At 38.7% G+C, this 26,921-nt stretch overlaps 2 protein-coding genes across 2 annotated transcripts in view; one reads left to right on the top strand and one right to left on the bottom strand.

Annotated features, from left to right (window-relative positions):
• PRKAA2 (protein kinase AMP-activated catalytic subunit alpha 2) overlaps positions 1-8,450 on the top strand; it is an 88,188-nt gene extending 79,738 nt beyond the window's left edge. The window contains exon 7 of the mRNA XM_069592698.1: positions 5,675-8,450. Coding sequence (XP_069448799.1) covers positions 5,675-5,771 — 97 coding nt within the window. The 3' untranslated portion in view covers positions 5,772-8,450. The remainder of the gene's footprint in view (positions 1-5,674) is intronic.
• Positions 7,333-26,921, bottom strand: part of FYB2 (FYN binding protein 2) — a 132,650-nt gene continuing 113,061 nt past the window's right edge. The window contains exons 13-18 of the mRNA XM_069592672.1: positions 25,736-25,796; positions 16,328-16,411; positions 13,326-13,407; positions 10,054-10,210; positions 9,909-9,942; positions 7,333-9,354 (exon numbers count right to left, since the gene is read on the bottom strand). Of these exons, the coding sequence (XP_069448773.1) occupies positions 9,333-9,354; positions 9,909-9,942; positions 10,054-10,210; positions 13,326-13,407; positions 16,328-16,411; positions 25,736-25,796 (440 nt within the window). The 3' untranslated portion in view covers positions 7,333-9,332. The remainder of the gene's footprint in view (positions 9,355-9,908; positions 9,943-10,053; positions 10,211-13,325; positions 13,408-16,327; positions 16,412-25,735; positions 25,797-26,921) is intronic.

Below are 26,921 nucleotides of genomic sequence, written 5' to 3' on the forward strand. Positions count from 1 at the left end.
ATAAGATTACTTCTAAAAAATGGTGTAAGAGACTAGTGACTAATGCGTTGGCTCAATGGGTAATGAGTCAATAGCTTTGATTCCTTCTTTCAGAAAGTGTAATCAGTGAACGTTTTCTGAACACTTATATAAGACACCAAATTTAGATCTAATTCCGGTTATTCTTCAATGAAGGAAAAAACAACATCCCAAATTATATATGTAGGGTGGGAGGCAAGACTATTACAAGTTGGGCTTTTGTTTTGATCAACAGACTTTTGAGACACTTTTGTAACCTCTGGTGTTTGCATTCCTTGATACCTGCTAGCCGTAAAGAGAATCCAGGAGCCTAAATTATTCGGAAGTAACAGTATTGCATGTCAGGCAATTGGCTATAGGTAGTACAGACAGTTCTCCCCTTTCCTTTCTGCAAATAGGTTTCCTGGGACAGTTACATAATCCTGGGCTTGCTTTCTCTTATTCCCTAGCCAGTTTGTACTCAGGGAATACAAGTTGATTTTTATATGAGATGAGACATAATTGAGAAAATAATCATAGACAACTGTTACAGATTCTTTGACTATTTGGATTTATCTGAAAATGTACATTTTATTGAATTAATCTAAGCAATGTACCTTCGATTTTATAAACTAAATGATCTTGAAATCTGCCTGCCATAGGCACTGCATCTTTGTCTCTTCACTGATTAATAATTTAAAATCTTGTTAATGACTGTGAAATCTAAGTATCTAAATGCTAGACACTCACAGTTTTGTCTGTTTTTATTTCTTTTTAAAAGACCTCCACGTTTTCAGTTTGGCATTTCTTTACCTGATACTTTTGTCACTCTGTGACTTTTTAAATAGAGAATGTACTTTTTAAAAGTAATAGATCTCAGAGACTCTAAAATTCTGGATGAGGGATCTGTGCAATTTGTTTGTAAGTCACCTCCTGTGTTGGGCCTCATTTGTATAACCTCTGAAGTGGAAGGGATAGATTAAAAGACCTCTGGGTTACCTTTGAGCTTTAAAATAGTCTCTTCTCTGCCTTTTCATATGATTTGTATTAGCGTTCACTTTTTACATGCTGAGAGATTGTATACTAATGTGAATGATCTATATTTGCTTGGCGAGGTATTTTGAAGATACATACTTGAATGTTTTTCTAAACACAGCTGCCCCCCTGGAATATAAATGACAAAATCATCCAGAAAACCAAATATGTTAAAATATTAATAGCATGTATGTGTACTTGCCATAAAGCAAAAGATGACAAATTTGGAGTGATGGAAGTGTTCCATTCATTTTAATGGTGATTGTGGCTCAGCTGATAAAGAATCTGCCTGCAATGCAGGAGACCTGGGTTCGATCCCTGGGTTGGGAAGATCCCCTGGAGAAGGAAAAGGCTACCCACTCCAGTATTCTGGCCTGGAGAATTTCTTGGACAGTATTGTCCATGGGGTCGCAGAGTCAGACACAACTGAGTGACTTTCATGTCACTTTAGATCCAGAGACCCTCCATATCTATTAACTTACTCAATACATTAAAATCACCTTGTGTGTTAATGATTTTCCAAATGAGAAAGCAGGACCAGAAAGCTTTTCACAAGCTTTAATGCTATATAATGTTCCATGATGATCACTTTATGTGCCCCCTTCCCTTGGGGGAAACAGTCTGAATCACTGAAACATCTTAGTAGCTAAGTAATAAAAATAAACACAGACGCATTGCTTTCAAGTCTTAGAGTGACATGAAGTAGTCTTAATATTTTTTAGTTTATTAGAATGAGTTGATTGTACTAACTAGATGTATTTATGATTATATATTGATTTTTGTTAAGTACTTTTAAGTTATTGAGGGTGCTTAAAACTACTGAAGAAACTTTTTAGGCCATGATTCTTCCTTTATTTATGTGATTCTTACAGCACAGTGCTTTTTTAAAAAGTAAAGCCAGCCCTAACTCCTATCTTAGATTATCATAATTTTTTACTATTAATCTAAATTAGGCTTATCTAAATTTCATATACAAATTGGTAATTTTTCATTTCATATGCATATTAGATGATAAGATACTATTCTCATAGAGTATATTTCTATTCACAAACTACCAAGTATTATCAGCTTGATACAGATTCTTCCAGACCTTATAGAAATTTGAAATGTAATTTATATTTGAGCTTTTAAGAGTATATCTTATTTATACAAGTTGCTGGCATCCTTACCAGCCTTATCCATATACAATTATAATGCATATGATGCCACTGAACAGTAATAACATAATAACCTGAAGAACAGGACCCACAGTATAGACTAGATTAAGTTTTAATTCAGCTTTTTCAGCCATAACCTAATAAGAATCAGGCTGAGTCTAGAAGTGATCAGATTGTGGGACTGTATTAACTTTGTGAGTCAGTGTTTACTGCCAGCCTTGCACAGCAATGCCAGTTTGCAGCCATGGTTGTGTATGTGACTTTCTGTGACTACTGTTTATATATAAAGCAGTTCGGATGTTATGGAAGTAGCTCATGATTTTATCTGGACAAACAGGGTATGTAAATTTAAGTTACATTTGAAAAAGTGCAATTAAGGAAATCCTAGCGTAGAAAGCTCTTTGGAGGAAAAAGTGAAGTGTTTATAGGACATTCTAGCATGACAACACTTTTAAACATATAGAATTTTGACAAGGTTCATACAGTGTAAATTTTTTAATTCCAGGTTTGCTACTTTGTGTTGGTTTATAATTTCAAGGAAGGAATAGGAACATTGTACCCAAGGAGAACTGCACAGTTCATTTTTTGCTGTTAATTTAAGCTTGCATATTTCACAAGTAAAAGTCCTTTTTAAATTTTATTACAAAGAAAAACCATTTTTCTAGATAGGTAATGGTTTCCTAAGGTGGAAAAGAGAAATAGATCCCACTAAAAAAGCAAAACACCTTAATTAGTTGTGCCTTCTTTCTTAAATTGTAGGAATGATAATTAGTTAACAATGTATTTAAACTGTATTTTTTCCCTAATTCCCCTCATTTTTACTTGTCTGTCCACAGTCACATGGTTTGTCTTTGCCTGTTTGTGTTTGGGTTCCTTTGGCCAGGCCTCACTGTCATTGTCAGAAATTGTCCACTAGCTGTGTCTGTCTGTGTCGCTTCACTTTTTAAGTCACCATGGTAAAAGTTTGGCTGCCTTCTCATGGTTTTAAAATGAAAGCAATGAATAGCAATCTTTATATGTCAACCCTTTAAAAAGTTTGTAAAGGAAAGAAAGAATGCAGAGCAAAGAACAAAATCTAATTTGGAATCTGATTCTCAGTTTGGCTGCTGTGGCGGCAGCAGGTCATTTAACCTCATTTAATGTTTTCATCTATAAAATATGGGTGTAACCTACCTCACAGATACGTGTGAGAAACTGTTGGGAGGCCCTTGTTTAAATACAGGGTTTATCATCATATTTAATGTAAATCCCTTTTTTTTAAAATAGATATCTTTGATACTGATAGGATGAGTATCTTGATTTTAGGTAAGTTATGTGGTAAGAATGTAGAAGAACGTTTAGGAACACAATTTCACAAATTATGGTATTCTTATTTTTAAGTGACTTTTGAAATTTCTTGAAAATATCAAATATTCAAATATTAAATGTCTTTTGTTGCAAGAGATATTCAGAACTTCTTAATATGTTGGCTGAAGATGCCTTAACATACCAAATTACAGTGTTTTCTCGAGACTGCTCACAAATATCTATGGTTGTACAATGTTTCGAGTGTTTAATGTAAAATTGTTATAGAACTGTGAACTCTGAGCATAGTAATCTTGTTTTAGGAAGAATGCTTGTGTTCAATATCATATATGCTTAAATATCATACAGTGACTTTGGAATGCAACAAACAAAACTGAAAGTTGACAGCCATTAGGTTGTTGTGTCCATGACAATCATAAGAAAATATAAGATTGGATATTGTTCCAAAAAATTTCAAGAACATCTTGGGGAAAAAAATTCCATAGGCTGATATATTTACCCATCAAAGCACTTGATTACATATCTAGTAAGATTATTTTTTTAACTGTTAAAATTGGGATTGTGTTTTATAATTCATTTAAGAAATGGAAACAAAAAAAAAGACCAGACTTTTAGTGCTTTTGTGTTTTAATAACCATAGATGCAAATTTCAGTTTTGTTATATATATATATATATATATTTTGTGACTGTTAAATGATCAGTGGAAGGATCTGTCTTCTAGCAACTGTGTGCTATGGGTGTCCTCTTGAATTACACAGCATTTCATAGTTACAGGTTCTCCCTAGTTAATATTTGCACTGTATAAGCTCACAGGTAACAAACACAAGAGAGAAATGATTGCTTCCAAGCTTTTTTCACAAAATCAAATTAAAGTCTCTGGTTAATTTGAAAGCTCTTTTGTTTCTATTCAGTCATTGATTATTCAGTCATTTCTATTCAGTCATGTCAATTAATAGTTGCAGACAAAGCTGTTGTAGAACTTGGCTGCCTCTGACCCCTTGGCGACTCCACACCATCTTTGTCCACTTCTTTCTTCCTTGTTGTGCACTGTAGTCTCTAACTTTAGCCACTGTATTAGTTTCCTATTGCTGCCATAAGAAGTTACCATAAACATGGTGACTTAACACAAATTTATTATCTTACAGTTCTGTAAGTCAGAAGTCCGGTGGGCTTAGCTGGTGTTTCTGCATCAAGTCAACACAGGCTGACAACCACAGCAGCAGTAGGGAAAAGCTCTGGGCAGAATCTGTTTCAAGGCTTATTCAAGTTGGTGGTGAATTCAGTTCCATGCTGCTATGGGACTGCAAGCCCGTTTCCCTTCTGGCTCTTCGCTGGGAATCACTTGCAGTTTCTAGAGACCAACATCATTGCCTGGTCCATGGCTCCTTTCATCCTCAAAGGGAGACACAGAGGGCTCATGCTTCAGACATTTCCTGTCTCTTCTTCACTACATCTCTGACTGATGGGCTGTCTGGTTGTCAAGGTCCATGCTATTAAATAGGGCTCACATGAATAATCTCCCTATTTTAAGGTCAACTGGTGAACAAACTTAATTTCATGTAAAAAGTTCCTTTCTCCCAAGTCACATAACATATTTATAGGTATTGAAGCCAGGATAAGAAGATCACTGAAGCCAAAATTCTGCTTATCATAGGAGAGGAAGGGAAAGGCCTAGATGACTTCAGGCTTACAACAGAGTTTTACACTGAAAGCTTCGGAGAATAGAGAACAATGTAGAGGTGGCCCTATGTGCTTATGATGGTCACCTCCCATAGACTTTCTGAAAAACATCCAAGTTGAGATTTATAAGATTTCTATTTGCTTCTTCAAACTTATATACTTTTCTGATATCCTACAATAAGCATCTATTACCTATACAATTTAGGAAATAAAGGGAAAAGGTATTCACAGTAACAAAAACAAAAGTGTTCTCTTCAAATTTTGGATAAAGAAAAAAGAACTCTTAGAAATCTCAACTTGGATGTTTTTCAGAAAGTATACAGGAGGTGACCATCATAAGCACATAGGACCACATCTACATTGCTTGTTCTCTATTTTCAGCAGCCATCAGTGTAAAAACTGTTGAAAGCCTGAAGTCTTACCCTTGTTACCCCAAAACAACCACTTCTTAGCAATTTGTCTTTATGTATTGACGTTTTTGTCTTCTTCTTCCCTCTAGAATCCCATGTTTTAAAAGCTCTGAACATATGTGGGAGAGGCCCTGCTGTAGAGAATGCTATGGCGGCTTGGAAGACCAGGTGTGTCAGAGGTACTAAAAAGGAGGAAGGGACGGCTCTGTCGGTGCATGTTAGCAGGTTGCTGGTGGCCTGGCCTATACATGAATGGGGGTATCGTTAACCTTTCTTAGGTCCAGGTCCCTTTGCAAGCTGTCTTTTTCTCTGACAGAGTGTTGTCATCTCTAATGATATCTTTTGATACAAAATTAAAAAGTTAAATAAAAACTCAGTCTTTCCATTGAAATGTTTTGCTAGATTAGGGTTTCTAAGAGACAGATGACATCTGCTTGAGACATCACTGAAATTACAGTTATAATGTTTGTATTAAGGGACTTTGTAGATTAATAGCATTGAAACTGAACTTCACACACTGTAATTTAAAGAATGGAAGGAATGTGGCTGATCATGAATTAGAAATAACTACTTTGATGTAGATGGAATGTTTTTCCTAAAAGTGTATTCCATATCAGTAGTTATTAGGTATTTGTTTATATTAGACCAAATGGTTTATACTTTAAAAACATAGAGAAGTGTTGTTTCAAAAACCTGTTAAGTATATCTATGTAAAATTTTTATATCTTAGCCATTTTTTTGAAAGATTGGATTATTTTATTAACATCTTCAGTTCAGTCACTCAGTCGTGTCCAACTCTCTGCAACTCCATGAATCGCAGCACTCCAGGCCTCCCTGTCTATCACCGACTCCCAGAGTTCACCCAAACTCATGTCCATTTAGTTGGTGATGCCATCCAGCCATCTCATCCTCTGTCGTCCCCTTCTCCTCCTGCCCCCAATCCCTCCCAGCATCAGAGTCTTTTCCAATGAGTCAACTCTTCACATGAGGTGGCCAAAGTATTGGAGTTTCAGCCTCAGCATCAGTCCTTCCAAAGAACACCCAGGGCTGATCTTAATGAACTGGTTGGATCTCCTTGCAGTCCAAGGGACTCTCAAGAGTCTTCTCCAACACCACAGTTCAAAAGCATCAATTCTTTGGCGCTCAGCTTTCTTCACAGTCCAACTTTCACATCCATACATGACCACTGGAAAAACCATATCCTTGAAACCAACATGCTTCTTTTTCATTATATGAGTTTTATCCTCTTTTCTTGGCTAGTAGATTTACTAGCATAAAAGATTTCTTACTAAATTATAGTGATTCTTTTGCTATCCCATGGACTGCAGCCCACCAGGCTCCTTTCTGTACATGGGATTTCCCAGGCAAGAATACTGAAGTGGGCTATCATTTTCTTCTCTGGGGAGTAACGATGACAGTTTTTCCCTAACAATGTTTCTGGGAGCCCTGGGGTCCATCAGAAGTGGCTGCACTCCTTAGGAAATAGAGCAGATGGCCTGATGCACCTAAGGTCACCTTGGATTGATTACGAGGCCATATCACACTCACACAGTTTATGCAGTGATGTACACATCAGCCTTTTTGCCTTGATCTCCCTTACAGATGATTTTCTGAATTTAAGAGGTCGAGATATCCTAGCCATTCTTTCAAGTCTTAATTTCAAAAACCTGTTTTTGTGTTCAACATCTTCCAACTTCACAAAAGGCCAGGTACTAAAATAACCACACTTATACAGTATTCTGTATTAAGGGTTTTAGGACACTTATTTATTTATATTATTACATTGCAGCCTGACAACAATCCTGAGAAGTAGACAAGGTAAGTGCTATTAGCGCTGCTTTACTGATGAGGAAATAAGAGACTCAGAGCTAAGTCACAGACTCAGAATACAAGGCCATGCCGTGAGACAGAACGTGAATGGGACAGAGCTGTGTCAGGTGAAACTGAGTCCCGCTGTCGCCTCAGGATCCAAGGGCATGTTTTGGTGAGGTGGCAAGAGTGTTAAGTAGGTTTTGGTCCTCTTTTGTATAGGATTATTGCATGAATGGTCTCTGCTCAACACAGCCTTGCACTCCCTCTCACTCAGCTTGGGCCACACCTGTCCTTGTCCCTACAGTGTCCACAGTGTGGGAGAGGGCTGCAGTTGCCTGGCCGCCCTGCCTCTCAAAGTAGTAAATTTAATTTGGGGGCTTAGGCAGGTGCAAGCAGAAATATATTCCCAGTCTTTGGTGTCAGTCTTAACCTCGTCTCCCTAAAGAGAAATCTCATCGTCACGTCTCCGTTCTGTCTCTCTCTTGCCTCTCCCTCTAATGGGGCTCCTGTACCATATATACTTCTACTGCAGCTGTCTTAAATTAAGGCCTAGGGCTCGTTTGCCTTGGATATTGCAAAGATGACTAGTCTTCCTCATTCTTACCTGTCATCCATAATCAGTCAACCACATTGCCGTGATTCTTTTTTCCTTTTCTCTCTAGACATCTGGTGTTGTCTTCCTGCTTAAGACCTCTGGATGGTTCCTACTCTCTAGAGGAAAAAGTCCAAGTGACCTCTGTTACATTCTAGCCCTGGCTTACCCCATTTCAGCTCTTGCTACTTCCTACCAGATAGACTAGACTCCTCCTACTTTGAACTTCTTCCTGGTCACCAGGGAGAGCATCGACTTCTCTGTGTCTTGTCCAGCAAATATATTATGTTTAAAGACCAAGTTTCGGTGTCACCTATATGTTGTTATAACTGTTATTTGTAATAATCTCTCCACCTATTTTCCTCTCTAAGCCCTATGAATACTTTTGATACTTTTCATCTGGAATAAGTGAGGCCTTTCTTGGCACATGCCATTTGGAACAAGAAAAAAAAAAGATAAAAGAACCTAGAAGCTTAAAAAATAGTGTCACAGTATAGAGGATGAGGCCATGGATCATGCCCTTGAAGGTCGGAGTCACCCTGCCTAACATGCCATGTACATCATTTGAAAAATAGAATGTTATTTACAGATCAGCTTATTTTTACTCTCTGTAAGTAAAAATACTTATAAATTATTTTAATACATGTTAAGGCATAAACAAAAAAATATCCTGTTGTCTAAAGTAAAAAATGGTTATTTTAAACTGATATAGTATATAATTTAAATGTTTAAACATATTTAGGCAATTCTCAAAATGTTGGGTGAATTTAGGAAAAAAACTACTTTTCAGCATCCTATTCCCAAATAAACCAATTTTTGGCAACATTTGTTAGATTTTTAGTTTTACGATAAAAATCAATGTAGAAATGTCCTCCTGCTTTAGGATTATACCTGAAATTGGAGTATTTAAAAGATGTTGGTTACATTATTTACTTTTCAGAATTAAATTACACCCAATTTAAATGCACAACATCGTCTTAAAATTATAAACACTCGTGTACTAATATTAGAAGCATTAGAAGCAAACCAACCATCTGCACAACTGACTAGGTGCCATAAGGCATGATTTCTAACTTTGGACATGGCTCATTAAACAAGTGCTCAAATGCCAGCACACACTGTTTCGCATTTTGAGCCAGCAGTGAGATACATACTGAAATAGACATTGAAAGATAACTGTTTAGTGGTGAAACCAACATCCAAATGTGGAGGACTTTTCTTTTAATGAAAACTTCCACAGATTCCACTGTCTCATGCTGGCAACCTAAACTAACGTAAAGCAGGGCTGAGACCTTAGAACTAGTTCACACTCGAGCAGGCCATACTGCTTGATCTTGATCTCTCTAAGGTGACCAGACTTGTTGCCTGAGGGAAAAGAGGAGAAATAAACAAACACTTTGAAATACAGGCCCATGGAAGAGTAAGAGATTTGGGAGGAATTTCTTATTCAGTTTAATATTCTTATACGTCTTTAAAATGTTTACAAATATGCTCCTTAGAGAAGTCTGATAACATACTCAGGAGTGGCAGACAAAAAAAATTACTCTTCCAAGTAATTTTTATAGAAGAAAGAATTAGTTGCTCAGTTGTATCTGACTCTTTGTGACCCCATGGACTGTTGTAGCCTACCAGGGTCCTCTGTCCATGGGATTCTCTAGGTAAGAATACTGGAGTGGGTTGCCATTTCCTTCTGCAGGGGGTCTTCCTGACACAGGGATTGAACCTGGGTCTCCCACATTGCAGGAAGATAGTTTACCATCTGAGCCACCAGGGAAGTCCTCCTTATAGAATAGAGCATTGCTTATTTACAAACTTTTCCTGAAGTATATATATGCAATAGTCTTTCCTTGAGACTCATGTACACAGTAATGTATTAAGTATTCAGAATTTGATTTAAAGTATAAAGTCAAACCACTTACTTGAAATCTAGATGTTCAATTAGCACATATCCATCTATAGAAATAAAAATCACTATTACTAATCTGAAAGTTATAATGCTTTGAGTTTTTTTTTTTTTTCAAAAGCAGTGATTGAAATCTTATGGGCAATAACCTAGTAACTTACATTTGCCTTCAGAATTGCGGCATATCACTAGATTTTCTTCAGTGATATCAATGACGTCCAGTTCTTCTCCAGGGGTTATTGGCAAGTCACATATTCCATTTCTTGAATTATTGGAACACACCACTGCTGTGTTGATGACAGTAATCTCTTTGTCATACTGAAAGAAAAAATTACTAATCAGAATATGCTTGCGTAGATTTATTCTTTTTCATTATAACAACATTAATGGAAGACATACTATGGTAACCTCAAAATAAACTCAAGAGGCCAGATATTTGTTAACTAATGTCTAAGGAAAAAGAAAACAGCAAGATATTTAGGGAAAGAAAGGTTATTTAAAGAAATATAATATGTTTATTTATCATCACAAACCTTTACATTTGTTTGGTAAGATCATATTTTCAAAATGTTTTCATACCCATTCTCTAATTGAAGTAGAAGGAATTCTGGGAGGTGGGAAGGTGGTAACATTGGTGTAAACTAAGTATTGTGAATGGTATATTAACTGTTCCAGTAATGAAGTCAATCAGTAAACCCAGGAAAGGACAAGTTATACAAAGAGGGAAACAGAAAGCCTCTGTGTGTGGTAGTGCTTTAGAGTTTATAATGTTCTTATATATACAGCATTTCTAGATGGCACTCTTTCCACCCTTCCTTTCTAGTGGGCTCATATATTCTTGCATACATGTATTAATAGCTGCAATACATGTATAAATAGCTACACGTATTTTAAAGAGGTAGGAATGGTGTGTGCTTCCCTGAGAGCTCAGTTGGTAAAGAATCCGCCTGCAATGCACGAGACCCCCGTTTTGATTCCTGGGTCTGGAAGATCTGCTAGAGAAGGGATAGGCTACCCACTGCAGTGTTCTTGGGCTTCCATTGTGGCTCAGCTGGTAAAGAATCAGCCTCCAACGTGGGAGACCTAGGTTCAGTCCCTGGGTTGGGAAGATCCCTGGAGAAGGGAAAGGCTACCCAATCCAGTATTCTGGCCTGGAGAATTCCATGGACTAAGTCCATGGGATTGCAAAGAGTCAGACACGACTGAGCGACTTTCACTTTAGGAATGGTGTGTGGGAGCATGTCCCACTATCCTTTTGTGGTTAAAGACAAACACTTGTGGAACAACTGAGGGATTTGATTTCTGGCCTTAGGAGAGTTTGTTTGTTTTGTGTGTGTGTGTGTGTGTTATTAACTAGCCAACCTATCCATGTACAGGTATACCACCTTTTAATGTATTAAAATCCACTTATTGGAAAAAGTTCTAGAATATGTAGCTTATGCTTGCAGATGTCTACTTCAATAAATAGGGTAGCCACACATCTTCCTTTGCTCAGGATAGTCTCTTTATATTTAATGTCTCTACTTATAAATCCTTACTATGATTAAGTGTGCCTCCTTCCGCTCAGAAGTGTCCTGGATTTGGATGATGAATTGTGATGGGTACCAAATGCGATCTAATCCACAAGACAGGTTTTTCTTTTGCCTAACAGAGCAATAGCTTCCTAACTGATCTTACCCTTTCCAGACCACCGTTCACAATGATTGCTTAAAATACAAATCTGATTTCTTAAAATAAAATTCTAAAAACTCTTCATTCAAACCCAGATTTCTTAGTTTGTCGTTTAGGGTCCTTTGAACAACATCGTTCCCCATCCCCCTCTCTTTCTTTTCCCTTCACTGAAGCGTCATCAAGCTATATGATAATCCTGAATGCACTGTGTACCTTCCATATTTCCAATGCATTGCTCTTGCTGTTTTCTCTGCCTGAAATGCTTTTTTTCTCTTAAGCACTATTCATGAAGGCTTTCATGACTGCCATGTATAATGGTGACATTTAATCAACATATTGTCTCCTAAAATAAAAATTGGAAGCAGTTCTATCCATCCTTGCACCCTCAATGCCTGACACAGATGAAGCACCCAATAGTTTGGTTGGGTGTGGTTTGAGATGAGTAAAAATTATTGAAACTGTATAGTTTTTTTAATGATATATCAAGGAGACTCACCACAGGTGACTGGGAAGAATAGACTCAAGAGAATGGGAATTTCTGCTGCCTATGAGAGCATCAGAAATACAGTGGTGAATAAAAGCACTAGATGGAACATAGGGCCCTTTCAACAAGTAATTGTTACACATTCATTTTTCAACTAATCAAATAACATCATGGTTCACAGGAAGTAATTTCATATTATAATTTATAGATCTAGTAACTCAAATTAGCTTGGTTCAAGCAGAACTTATTAATGATTAAGAAGTATTTGTGTTTATTCCTAAATTGAGTCCAAAAACATTTTTACACAGTGTTAGGTACTACTATAACGCTCGCTACATGGACATGATACATAGTATAACCCCTGTCCTCCAGGAATTCAAAGTTTAACTGATGAACATGTATTGCAATAATACTAATGTTTTGTGATAAGCTAGAGGTTTGCTCAGGTATAGAGTATTATAGAGGAAGAGCAATTTCTTTAATCAGCAAGTGTGAGTTCCTAGAGGAGATGCCTGGACTAGGTCATCACAGATGAACAGGTGCTAGTGAGATGGAGAAGCAGCAAGGGTACACTGGACAGTGGAACGGATCAGGTCAACGTCTAGAGGAAGGAAAGAGCGGGACAAGGATGCAGGTGGATGTTCACTTGAGAAAGAGAACGAGGCGCAAAGTGCACGCTGGAAGAATGGCACGAAATAAAACCGGGAAGACGAAGGTCATGACACGAAGAGCTTTGTATAACTCTCTCTCAATCCAGTGTCTGGTACGCGGGAGGTGTTCAGTATATGTTTCTTAATAATTCTCACTGTGACAGTACATGAAATCAGAAGGGAGGAGTGTCTGAACCTTGAAATTACAGAAAAATGCCCCATGGACTCAATGACAGAGTTGTTTAATCATTTAGTGTATCCATTTTTATGTTGGGAGCTAAGGGGGAACTTGAACAAGACAAAAATCTGTCCTTTAAAAGGGACTCAAGACTTAGTTCAGACTACACACACACACACAGACACACACACACTTTGGCTCAAGGAGTTAGGGAAGAGTAGATGACATTTGAATAGAGTCTTAAAGAACAACTTAGCAGTTTTTCCAGGCAGAAGAAATAGCATGTACGAAGGCATGATAATACAGAAGTGTATTGAGAAAAATTAACCTATCACATGTTTAATCAAAGATCATGACAGTCCCAGAGAGGCAGATGTGCACCACACTTAACAGAATTTTTTTTTAAATTTTAATTCCTCTGCTAATGTTTACCTTCAGAGAAGAACATACCTTGAATCTCTCTCTAAAAAGTCTTTCTTCTCTTTTCATCCTGTCCTTCTCTAAATTTTGCTTCTTGGTTTTGAAGAAACTCCTAGATGGCAAGAAATGTGCAAGTAGAGTTAAGTGTTACTATATATAAAAAACTCTTTAAGCTTCCAAAGCTATAAACTCATTCTACTCCAGGATAAATTCAGGTATAATTCTGTGTGTAATTTTATACCATCTTATTGTTGCCTCTTCTTTCTCAAATCCATCTGGGTACCTGCCTCCAGAGTCATCTTTCTAAAATTTAATTGATCATATCACTCTCTTGCTTAAAACCTTCTGGTCTATCTCTGCTGCCTCTACTGTAAGATAAAGTCAGGTCCCATTGTGTTGTACACAGGGTATTTTATAATCTGGCCCAACCCCCCTTTCCAGCTGTCCTTTTCCATATAACATTCAAAGTCTACATGGAACATCTTAGAAGGTGGGCTATCATTTCCATGCCTTTATACCAGGAAACTGCCCTCAAACTTCTCTGAGAACTAGCCATCATCCTGATTAATAAAGGGATAATAAAAGGGTAGCAGTAAAATTACACTAAAAACATAATCCTTACTTATTGGTAGAGTAAGTTATGGTAAAAAAAAATCATTTAAGAAGGAACAAAGAATGCATAGAAATTGATACATCAATCTACAGGAATAATGTTAAACTCAGTATTGCATTTTCAAATTACTCATCAGTTTGTTGTAAGAAATAAAGCACTTGAAATAAAGCGATTTACGTATAGTCATTAAAATAGTGGGTTTCCCCAATAGCTCAGAGGGTAAAGAATCCACCTGCAGTGCAGGAGACATAGGGTATGTGGGTTTGATCCCTGGGTCGGGAAGATCCCCTGGAGTAGGAAATGGCAACCTACTCTAGCATTCTTGCCTGGAGAATCCCATGGACTGAGGAAAGCTTTTTCTTTATGGCAGGAGATGGGGAAAGTAAAAAATTTCACTGATATTTCATTTCTTGGAATTGTATTTTGCTATGCTATGTAAAATTAAAAGATGCTTGTTCCTTGGACGAAAACCTATGACAGACCTAGACAGCATACTAAAAAGCAGAGACATCACTTTGCAACAAAGGTCCATATAGTCAAAGCTATGGTTTTTTCAGTAGTCGTGTACTGATGTAAAAGTTGGGCCATAATAAAGGCTGAGTGCTGATGAATCAATGGTTTCAAAGTGTGGTGCTGGAGGTGATGATTAAGAGTCCCCTTGGACAGCAAGGAGATCAAACCAGTAAATCCTAAAGGAAATCAACCCTGAATATTCACTGGAAGGACTGATGCTGAAGCTCCAATACTTTGGCCACCTGATGTGAAGAGCAGACTTATTGGAAAAGACCCTGATGCTCGGAAGGACTGAGGGCAGGAGAAGTGGGAGACAGAGGATGAGATGGTTGGACGGCATCACTGACTCAATGGACATGAGTTTCAGCAAACTCTGGGGGATGGTGAAGGATGGAGAAGCCTGGTGTGCTGCAGTCCATGATGTTGCAAAAAGTTGGACATGATTGAGTGACTGAACAACAAAATGCAAAAGTAGAAGTGTGATGTGTAAGGTAGAAAGATGCTTTTGTAGTCTTGAATACATCTTTCCAACTTGGGAAAAGTAAATTACATCAAGTCTAAACTTAAAAACTTAGAGAAGGCCCATCCTCACCCTATGCCATCCTCTGAGTTTAAATTTGGTATAGATTGATGTCTGATTTCTTCTGGGGTGCCCCTGTAGGACTTTTCTAGACAGATTTCCCAGAGCAGATAGACCATACAGTGTTTTCAGCCCAGTGACTGTTTAGACAAGGATTTCCCCAGGACATTACTTAAAGTCCCTCAGCTCCTGCCCTAGATCCCAGCAACTGAGAAGACTGAAGCACAGAGCACTAAGTCACCATCAGAGATAGTAAAAAACATCACCTCCCCCCACAGCCACCTAGGAAATTGAATCACATGAATAAAGGATAGATCTTGAGTCAATAAAACAGTTTTATTTCTAACACTAATGTAGTGATCACTAGAATTATATTGTATCAAGGAGAAAAGTTATGACCAACCTAGATAGTATATTCAAAAGCAGAGACATTACTTTGCCAACTAAGGTCCGTCTAGTCAAGCTATGGTTTTTCCTGTGGTCATATATGGATGTGAGAGTTGGACTGTGAAGAAGGCTGAGCGCTGAAGAATTGATGCGTTTGAACTGTGGTGTTGGAGAAGACTCTTGAGGGTCCCTTGGACTGCAAGGAGATCCAACCAGTCCATTCTGAAGGAGATCAACCCAGGGATTTCTTTGGAAGGAATGACGCTGAAGCTGAAGCTCCAGTACTTTGGCCACCTCATGCGAAGAGTTGACTCATTGGAAAAGACTCTGATGCTGGGAGGGATTGGGGGCAGGAGGAGAAGGGGACGACCCAGGATGAGATGGCTGGATGGCATCATGGACTCGATGGACATGAGCCTGAGTGAACTCCGGGAGATGGTGATGGACAGGGAGGCCTGGTGTGCTGCGATTCATGGGGTCGCAAAGAGTCGGACACGACTGAGCGACTGAACTCAACTGAACTGACTGAACTGATGTTAGGGAAACCAGCCTTGCTATGTGATACCCAGTTTCTCTTTTCAAGGCATCATTCAAGTTCTAAATGGTGTATTATTTAAGTTCATTCTTACAGGGAAAAGGTTCCTACAGCCTAGAGGAAGACAGGAAGTTTTTCATCCTTTGATAAAAAATGATGGCGAGAATTCTTCTCTTGCTCCCTATCTACCAAAAGCAGGAATGATAAGTGTGTGTGACACTTTGCGTTTTCATATCCTCTCTCTCTTTTAATCCTCTCTGTTGTACTGTAATATAGACGTTAATATTCTCATTCAGTAGATGAGGAATCCAAATGTCAAATTTAATAACCTGACAAGATCACACAGCTAGTAAGAGGTATAAACTGCAACAAAAGCTGTAGTGTGAGTGCACTTGCGTGCTTACCTTTCTGATTCTTTAGCATCTTTTTTCTTTTTTTCTTTCAACATCAAAAACTTTGGCTTCCAAGATTTTCCTTTAAGTTCATCACTGAGAAGAAAAATATTTTGTGCAAGTAAATTAAGATTGAACTAAAGTCTTCATGGAACCATCAATAGTTTTTGGGCAATTGTGTTTTACCAAAAAATTAGAAAGTCATCTAGAAGTATGTTTTGATAATCTATGGCAAGGCCAGAGAGTAAAATATTTTACACTTTGAAAGGCATGCTATCTATCATAACAATTTGACATTGCTATTGTTACTATGTTCATATAAATAAGTGGCTGGCCATATCTAGCTCCCAGGCCATAGCTTGCTAACGTCTGATCTGTGGCAATCCAAATTTGAAACCAGAATCTGAAAAATAATAGCTATACTATATTGCTTTGCTATACACCCAAAACTAACACATTGTGAATCAACTGTGCTCTAATATAAAATAAAAATTAAAAAAAAACAAAAACAAAAAACAAATCTGAAGCCAGAAGCAAGAGATCAACTTGTTTATAATCATACTTTCTCTCCTTTCTGAGCCTTAGTTTCTTCACCTAAATAGAACATGAATGATAAAATGGACCCTCACTATGAGACAGGACTATCCCAATTAGTGTTGAGCAGAAAACGATGCAGAGACTGGAGAGGGTATTACAGAAGAAACAATTTTTGAGCACCTGTGTATCAAGTCTTACGCTTGGCATTTTACATATCTTAACTAATGTGTTTTTTACAGTAAGCATTGCAACAATCAGTGTTTCATAACGTTTTACAAAGTGGGAAACAGATGATCTTCATAACTTATCATGGTCACAGAAACAGTGCTTTGAACCCAGTGGCTTTGTATCCAAGTGTGCTTGACAACAAAGTCTACAGTCTTTGATCATGCCTGCTGCTTCAAAATGTTTCTTCACTTGTTTAGTTCAGTCACTCAGTTGTGTCCAACTCTTTAGGACCCCATGGACTGTAGCACGCCAGGCCTCCATGTCCATCACCAACTTCTGGAGTTTAACCAAATTCATGTCCATTGAGTCAGTGATGCCATCCAACCATCTCATCCTCTGTCGTCCCCTACTCCTCCCGCCTTCAATCTTTCCCAGCATCAGGGTCTTTTCCAAAGAGTCAGCTCTTTGCGTCAGGTGGCCAAAGTATTGGAGTTTCAGCTTCAACATCAGTCCTTCCAGTGAATACTCAGGACGGATCTCCCTCAGGATGGACTGGTTGGAGCTCCTTGCTGTCCAAGGGACTCTCAAGAGCCTTCTCCAATACCACAGGTCAAAAGCATCAATTCTTTGGTGCTCAGCTTTCTTTATAGTCCAACTCTCGCATCCATACATGACTACTGGAAGAACCATAGCCTTGACTAGACGGACCTTTGTTGGAAAAGTACTATTTCTGCTTTTTAATATACCGTCTAGGTTGGTCATAACTTTCCTGCCAAGGAGTAAGCATATTTTAATTTCATGGCTGTAATCACCATCTGCAGTGATTTTGGAGCCCAAAACAATAAAGTCTGCCACTGTTTCCCCATCTGGATGCCATGAAGTGATGGGACTGGATGCCATGATTGTAGTTTTCTGAATGTTGAGCTTTAAGTCAACTCTCTCACTCTCCTCTTTCACCTTCATCAAGAGGTTCTTTAGTTCTTCTTCACTTTCTGCCATAAGGGTGGTGTCATCTGCATCTCTGAGGTTATTGATATTTTTCCCGGCAATCAATTCCAGCTTGTGCTTCATCCAGCCCAGCGTTTCTCATGATGTACTCTGCATATAAGTTAAATAAGTAGGGTGACAATATACAGCCTTGACATACTCCTTTTCCTATTTGGAACCAGTCTGTTGTTCCATGTCCAGTTTGCACTGTTGGTTCCTGACCTGCATATATTTTTCTCAAGAAACAGGTCAGGGGGTCTGGTATTCCCATCTCTTTCAGAATTTTCCACAGTTTATTGTGATCCACACAGTCAGTCTTTGGTGTAGTCAATAAAGCAGAAATAGATGTTTTTCTGAAACTCATGCTTTTTTGATGATCCAGCGGATATTGGCAATTTATATGTTCATCATTGATGTGAGCAAAACTGACCCTTCCTCTGTCGACCATTTGTATGTACGTGGTGTCTGCACATCAGAACACAGTAACTCTTCACTGGGTAAATTAGAATCACAAGGATACTATGTCAGAGGAATTTTAAAAGTTCTTAGTGACACTGTGTCACCATTCCCTTCAGATTATGGTCCCAGTGTCTGACAGAATATTAAGGATGTGGCATCTAACCAGCATTAAAGATGCAGCCTAGGAATATAAGACTAACAGAGATAGACTACTATATGTAAAACAGATAAGAAGCAAGGATATACTGTGCAGCATAGGAAATTATATTCCGTATAATACCCTGATGGGACATAATCAGAAAAAAATAAACTCAATCACTGTGCTGTACACTTGAAACTAATACAATATTGTAAGTCAACTATAGTTCAATAAAATAGAAAGATGCAGCTTAGCCAAGGCTTTTAAGAATTTGCTTAGGGATCTTGTATAAAAGGCTTTCCAGGACTTGCCTAGGGATCTCCCATCACTCTTTGCTCAATGTCCATTGCCTTTGGAGTCTATAACAAGGAAGGAGCTCAGCAGTTACTTTACTACCTGTCTGATGTTCACTCATTTATATCTCCATTTTAGGTTCACAAAAGATGGGATCCAGAGAAGGATTCCAGATATATCTACTACAAGCTTATCACAATGCTAGGCAAAGAGGAAGTGTTCAGTGAGAATTCATACATGGACTTGTTAGGAAGGAGCTATAGCTATGTGGGAGAAGGCAATGGCAACCCACTCCAGTACTCTTGCCTGGAAAATCCCATGGATAGAGGAGCCTGGTAGGCTAGAGTCCACGGGGTCGCCAAGAGTCGGACACGACTGAGCGACTTCACTTTCACTTTTCACTTTCATGCATTGGAGAAGGAAATGGCAACCCACTCCAGTGTTCTTGCCTGGAGAATCCCAGGAACAGTGGAGCCTGGTGGGCTGCCATCTATGGGATCACACAGTCAGACACGACTGAAGCAACTTAGCAGCAGCATAGCTATGTGTGCAGGGAGTAGGCAAAGCAAATGCCTACTGAACAGTTTATTTTCTTTACTTATTATAAAGCACTGTATCCTGAGTATTTAAAAAACTGGAAGCAGAACTATAAAAGAGACAAATTAAGCATAATATGACCTCTCAAAGGTCCAAATTTCCTTCTAAACATTTTCTAAGCACTTTTAAGAACTGAATTGTGATCAAAACTGTATATATAATTTTGCATTCTGCTATTTTTCAATTATAGTGAAAGCACTTACCCATGTCACTGGAAACTATTTTACATAACACTTAAGTGGTCATGTTGACTAATATTCCTAGTGAATTTAGGTTGTATTAAACATTTCTTTTTATATACAGCCCTGAGGTAGACATTTTGTATATAATTTTAATGTTTCCTTTATTTTTTACTAGAGCTAATTGCTTGTAGCAGAATTGCAGAAAGGGTTTGGGCATTGTAGATACATAGTGCCGTATTGTTCTTTTGGAAGAGTCATTAACACTTTTTACCCCTGCTAGCCATGTGACCGTTGTGGTCAGCTCTTTGCCTCTCTGCAACTTGTTTTAGCTTTTATAGGGATCTAGTTAGAGAGCTTAATGAACTTGACAGGACAAGGATTGTTTTTTGTCATATCACAGGCTGAAACTAAGGTTCAGAGAAGTAAGAAGACATGCCACAGGCCCCACCAGCACCAGACTGCAGAAGGTGCTCCAGTGTCCTTTTCAAGATCCCCCCTCTGCTTCCTTTCCTTGGTGACTCTAGGAGAGATTCTAATGAACAAAAGGAGATGAAAAGCAGAGGTCTGGATTATCTAGAAACAATACAATCCAGAGTTGTTTAGGCATCTCTTCCACCTAATACCTACCAGGACATGACATACAAACTATCCAAGCTTACAAGAACTCAGATATCATCTTCCATCTCCCTTCTCACCCCCAATTGTGCTCTTTTCCATCAGTGTTCCATCTGCTACAAATGTCTTTAATAATTGATCCATCTGAGGCCATACTACAGAAGATATATTCCATCACATGAAATAGAAATTGGTCAGGTTTCAATAGGCTTAAGTGACTTCGTAAGTATCATTTAATCATAAAATATCCTCATTTTTATCACCATCTCAGAACACATTTTGATCACTTTTTCATCTTAGCAACTTTAATAATATTCCAAAAACACGAGAAGACTCTACACATGGTCATCACCAGATGGTCAACACCAAAGTCAGATTGATTATATTATTTGCAGCCAAAGATGGAGAAGCTCTATACAGTCAGCCAAAACAAGACCAGGAGCTGACTGTGGCTCAGATCATGAGCTCCTTATTGCCAAATTCAGACTTAAATTGAAGAAAGTAAGGGAAACCACTAGACCATTCAGGTATGACCTAAATCAAATCCCTTATGATTATACAGGGGAAGTGAGAAATAGATTTAAGGGACTAGATCTGACAGATAGAGTGCCTGATGAACTAAGGACTGAAGTTCGTGACATTGTACAGGAAACAGGGATCAAGTCCATCCCCATGGAAAAGAAATGCAAAAAAGCAAAATGGCTGTCTGAGGAGGACTTACAAATAGCTGTGAAAAGAATAGAAGAGAAAAGGAAAGATATAAGCATCTGAATGCAGAGTTCCAAAGAATAGCAAGGAGAGATAAGAAAGCCTTCCTCAGCGATCAGTGCAAAGAAATCGAGGGAAAAACAAAATGGGAAAGACCAGAGATCTCTTCAAGAAAATTAGAGACACCAAGGGACCATTTCATGCAAAGATGGGCTCCATAAAGGACAGTAATGGTAGGGTCCTAACAGAAGCAGAAGATATTAAGAAGAGGTGGCAAGAATACTCAGAAGAACTGTACAAAAAAGATCTTCACGACCCAGATAATCACGATGGTATGATCACTCACCTAGAGCCAGATATCCTGGAATGTGAAGTCAAGTGAGCCTTTGAAAGCATCACTACAAACAAAGCTAGTGGAGGTGATGGAATTCCAGTTGAGCTATTTCAAATCCTGAAAGACAATGCTGTGGAAGTGCTGCATGTAATATGCCAGCCAATTTGGAAAACTCAGCAGTGGCCACAGGACTGGAAAAGGTCAGTTTTCATTCCAATCCCAAAGAAAGGCAATGCCAAAGAATGCTCAAACTACCACACAATTGCACTCATCTCACACATTAGTAAAGCAATGCTCAAAATTCTCCAAGCCAGGCTTCAGCAATACGTGAACCGTGAACTTCCAGAGGGTTTTAGAAAAGGCAGAGGAACCAGAGATCAAATTGCCAACATCTGCTGGATCATTGAAAAAGCAAGAGAGTTCCAGAAACATCTATTAATAAAGCATCTATTTCTGCTTTATTGACTATGCCAAAGCCTTTGACTGTGTGGATCACAGTAAACTGTGGGAAATTCTGAAAGAGATGGGAATACCAGACCACCTGACCTGCCTCTTGAGAAACCTGTATGCAGGTCAGGAAGCAACAGTTAGAACTGGACATGGAAAAACAGACTGGTTCCAAATAGGAAAAGGAGTATGTCAAGGCTGTATATTGTCACCCTGCTTATTTAACTTATATGCAGAGTACATCATGAGAAACGCTGGGCTGGAAGAAGCACAAGCTGGAATCAAGATTGCCGGAAGAAATCTCAATAACCTCAGGTGACACCACCATTATGGCAGAAAGTGAAGAGGAACTAAAAAGCCTCTTGATGAAAGTGAAAGAGGAGAGTGAAAACGTTGGCTTAAAGGTCAGCATTCAGAAAATGAAGATCATGGCATCTGGTCCCATCACTTCATGGCAAATGGATGGGGAACAGTGGAAATAGTGTCAGACTTTATCTTTTGGGGCTCCAAAATCACTGCAGATGTTGACTGCAACCATGAAATTAAAAGACGCTTACTCCTTGGAAGAAAAGTTATAACCAACTTAGACAGCATATTCAAAAGCAGAGACATTACTCTGCCAACAAAGGTCCGTCTAGGCAAGGCTGTGGTTTTTCCAGTGGTCATGTATGCATGCGAAAGTTGGACTGTGAAGAAAGCTGACCGCCGAAGAATTGATGCTCTTGAACTTTGGTGTTGGAGAAGACTCTTGAGAGTCCCTTGGACTGCAAGGAGATCTAACCAGTCCATTCTAAAGGAGATCAGCCCTGGGTGTTCTTTGGAAGGAATGATGCTAAAGCTGAAACTCCAGTACTTTGGCCACCTCATGTGAAGAGTTGACTCATTGGAAAAGACTCTGATGCTGGGAGGGACTGGGGCAGGAGGAAAAGGGGACGACAGAGGATAAGATGGCTGGATGGCATCACAGACTTGATGGACATGAGTCTGAGTGAACTCTGGGAGTTGGTGATGGACAGGGAGGCCTGGCATGCTGCAATTCATGGGGTTGCAAAGAGTCGGACATGACTGAGGGACTGAACTGAACTGAATAAATATGTTGAATCCAATCTTCCCTCCAAAGCTTTCTGCAGAAGGGTCTAGGTCAAGTTACTCTTCCTAAAGTGTGACTCTAAGTATGTTGTCCTCTTGCCCATAGTTCTGGACTCCCTTATTCAGCAGAGAAAATATTAGTCACTCAGTTGTTTCTGACTCTTTGTGAACCCATGGACTAAAACAAGCCAGACTCCTCTGTCCATGAAATTATCAGGGCAAGAATACTGGGGTGGGTTGCCATGCCCTCCTTCAGGGGATCTTCCCAATCCAGGGATTAAACCAGTGTCTCCTGCAGCAGGAGGATTCTTTACCCACTGAGCCACCTGGGAAGCCTATTTGGCAGGCAGGCAAAAGAATTTTCTATAAATAGGGCTCTCCCAATACAAAACTACTAGGTCCTGGATAAAGGTTGTTTGTGTTTGTTTGTTTTTAACAAATTGCTATACTTTGCCCTGGTATTAAGTCCTGCATACTATATTCTAATAACCCCCAGCAAATAAACTGAAACTAGACAGAGCAGTAAGGAATATGCAAGCACAGAAGACAAGGAAATTGCTGTCCTGAGGAAAATGCTGTCAGCACCATGATATTTCAGAAGATTAAACTTTACGTCAAGGGCAAGGTAGGAGTTAAGACAGGTCATTATATTAGATTTTTTTTTAAGCCAATTCAGCTATATTTATACAAGCCACGGTGAACAAGAATGTGGAAATCAGAAAAAAGATTAAAAATTTATACTAGGGAAATACTAAAAGAAAGATCAAGATAAAGATCATGAAAGATCAAGATAAAATATCACTAGGAGATTAGCTTAGTGTGGCAGTGAAGAGAGTGGATTGGGACTCCAGTTGCCAGGGTTTGAATCCTTATTGGCTACATGAGCTTGAGCAAATAACCTAACCTCTGTGTCTCCGCATGGTTTTTTTTTTTTTTTTTTTTGGTAAGGATGGACTTCTATTTTTTTGTTGAAAGTCTTGAGGACTACAAATTACATGCTAAAAGTAGATCACTATGTAGAAACGTAATGAATACATTTTGCCTGTGTATAAAAGCTTTATCAAAGTCATTCCTTTAATAATTTCACCCCATTCACAATGGTATCAGTTATAAAGTGCTCTTCTTCATAAGGTTATTATACCTTTATTTCAAACTATATTACATGGTATTCCCTCAATAGAAACTTTTAAACACCAAATTCTTGGCTCATAAGAATGGCACCTGAGAAAGGGCAATTCCCCCTCAGTCTGTGGTGGCATTATTCCAAGTTTGTTTCTTTCACCAATCAAAAAAGCTTTCAAAATGTTCACTTTTAATATGAAGTCTTTCCAACAGAAAGCGTGTCCACATTTTGTTTTCTTACAACTCCAACTTTGTATTCCAGGGCTCTCCCCCATCTCCTGCCAAGTTAACATTTCCTGCTCGTGACACCACTTTCCTGATCACGTGCCTCATGGTCCAGTGAAGCTTCCCAAACACACGTCTTCCATGTACATGCTGCCCTCCTCTCTCCCACAGCAAATCATCCCCACTTCTCTCTCTCAATCCCCAGTCTCCAGCTGACAAAATGTTTCCTGTCCTTGCTTGCTTCAGCTTGGCACAGGCTTTCCAGATCCCCTAAAATTGGAAATGTCTGCTTATTTTGACCATAAATCATTTTGCAAATTTTTTGAAAGCAGGTCTTTCTTCATTAACCAATTTAACAAACTATCTTTTGGTATAGAGGCCACATGATACTTTGGATTAGAAAGCCCAGGCCCCACCTCAGGAAGTTTCCATGTAGAGGAAGAGACAGGGAAGAAATAAGACCAATACAACCGTGAAAAGAATGTTCTGATTAAAAGGGGTACATAACCCAAAATAGGTACCCAAAAGCTCTCTGAGTTTTGGTTCCTAGGGAAAGCAAAATTTGAATTCAGGTTTAAATAATAAAGTACTCAGCCAAGCAAAAAGCATGGCAAAGTGTGTTACGGGCAGAACAATTCTTTCATTCTTAAATTCTAACCTTGGAAAGCCTTTTCCCAGATATCTACCCTAAAATGACTATCAGCCTCCTCCCAACACACATAGCATATGCCCAGTCTCTTTCGGAATATCCAAAGCAATCAAATTCCTGTGTTTAATGATCCATCATTTATTTATCTGTCCAATCAGAAAGGAATAGGAATTATAACTGTTTTATTCATTGTGTTATACCCAACACTTAGCACAGTGCCTGGCATACAGTACCTGCTCAGTAAATATTTGTTGGATGAATTGAAGAAGTTGGAGCAAACATGAAAGTTTAGACATGCTGGATAGCTTGATGAGTTCAAGGAGTACCCAGATAGTACCGTGTGGATGGAACACAGGAATGATGGGTGAGTGGCAAGTACAGTTGAGGCTGAGAGTTTGCCAGGGCTGTATCAATAATGAATTTTATGTTTTCTTAAGCAGTTTGGATTTCATTCTGCCATTGCAGTAATCCAGCTGAGAAACAATAGGTGCCTGCGTGTGGCTGGTAGTGAGGCTGGGAACCAGGAACACTTTGATAGATTTCAGTTATTTAGGCTTTGAGAACGTTGGTTCTGCCAGCTGGTGCTTGCCATCCTCCATAGGAGGCTATTAAGTAAGTGTTGTATTGAAATGAGTTTCAAGGTGATAGATTCAAAGGTAAGAAACAAAGCTCCAGTGAGTTTTGAAACACCTACCACTGTTAGGTCATCTGTATTATTCATTGTTCCCCCTTCCTAGTGGAAGCAGTATATTACAACTTGACTTTTCACCCAAGGATCTAAAGAGATGGTCCTCTGACCATAGTTAACAAAACATCAGGAAATGGGTTAAACACCAGCAGAGATGACCAGTGCAGTAAATTGACTTACTTTGGCTGTTTCCCATTTATGGCCACATCATCGTAGATAATAGCTTCCTGAGACCTAAGTTCTAGCATCAAGATAGGATGAAAATAGTCTGTTATTTGATACAGTTTATACAATCCCTGACTTTACAAAGTATACACAATTACTTTTCCACATGTATCTCTGAACCTGTTTTATCAAAATCTGATCATAGACTATAGATAGGCTGAAAGGATCAAGGAATAAAAGAATCCATTTGGGAAAAATTCAACTGAGGATTAAAAAAGAGATGTCCTGGTATCTGAAACACATGCATAAATATTTATATCAATTTGATTTCATGCACCTTTCTAAAAAATATGAGTTGCTGAAGGGATCATTTTAGACTGGGTTCCCATCAACCTGGAACTGGACAAAGATGTTGCACTGCTAGAATAAGAGAGGGCTGAATTTCAAGGGGAAAACACCAACTTAATAGACATTAATGTTCTTCCATGATTTTTATTTCAAACCATTGACAACGGCTTCTTTGTAATAATCCTGTGTAAAATTGAACCTAACTTAGTACATAATCATAATTAGACATTTTCAGTTTAGGATATTCACATTCCTTAGCGCTCTACATAGAACTCCATAACGTTCAAGTGACTTACCACTTGAACTAGTTAGAAACCTTTTGGCATAATTATTCACAATTCATGTTCAATTATTCATAAATCTGGATGGAGGTAAAATGCATGCCTGTAATGGCACCCCACTCCAGTACTCTTGCCTGGAAAATCCCATGGACGGTGGAGCCTGGTGGGCTGCAGTCCATGGGGTCGCACAGAGTCGGACATGACCGAGCGACTTCACTTTCACTTTTCACTTTCATGCATTGGAGAAGGAAATGGCAACCCACTCCAGTGTTCTTGCCTGGAGAATCCCAAGGATGAGGGAACCTGGTAGGCTGCCGTCTATGGGGTCGCACAAAGTCGGACACGACTGAAGCGACTTAGCACCAGTAGCAGTACTAAGTAGACTTTTAAAAAAATAGACCAAGGATTATTTTAGGAGATGTAATTATACCAGGTTTATATAATTGTTATTTAGTGCAGCAAACTCATATTTGTGGAATATAAAATACACTATAATTGCCAAGCAGAGTAAAATCAAAGTAGCCTCTATCACTAGAGCCCATAAACTAAACCTAACAAACAACAAAACACAT

The sequence above is a fragment of the Ovis canadensis genome, chromosome 1 (genome assembly GCF_042477335.2).
Source record: "Ovis canadensis isolate MfBH-ARS-UI-01 breed Bighorn chromosome 1, ARS-UI_OviCan_v2, whole genome shotgun sequence".
Lineage (NCBI taxonomy): Eukaryota > Metazoa > Chordata > Mammalia > Artiodactyla > Bovidae > Ovis > Ovis canadensis.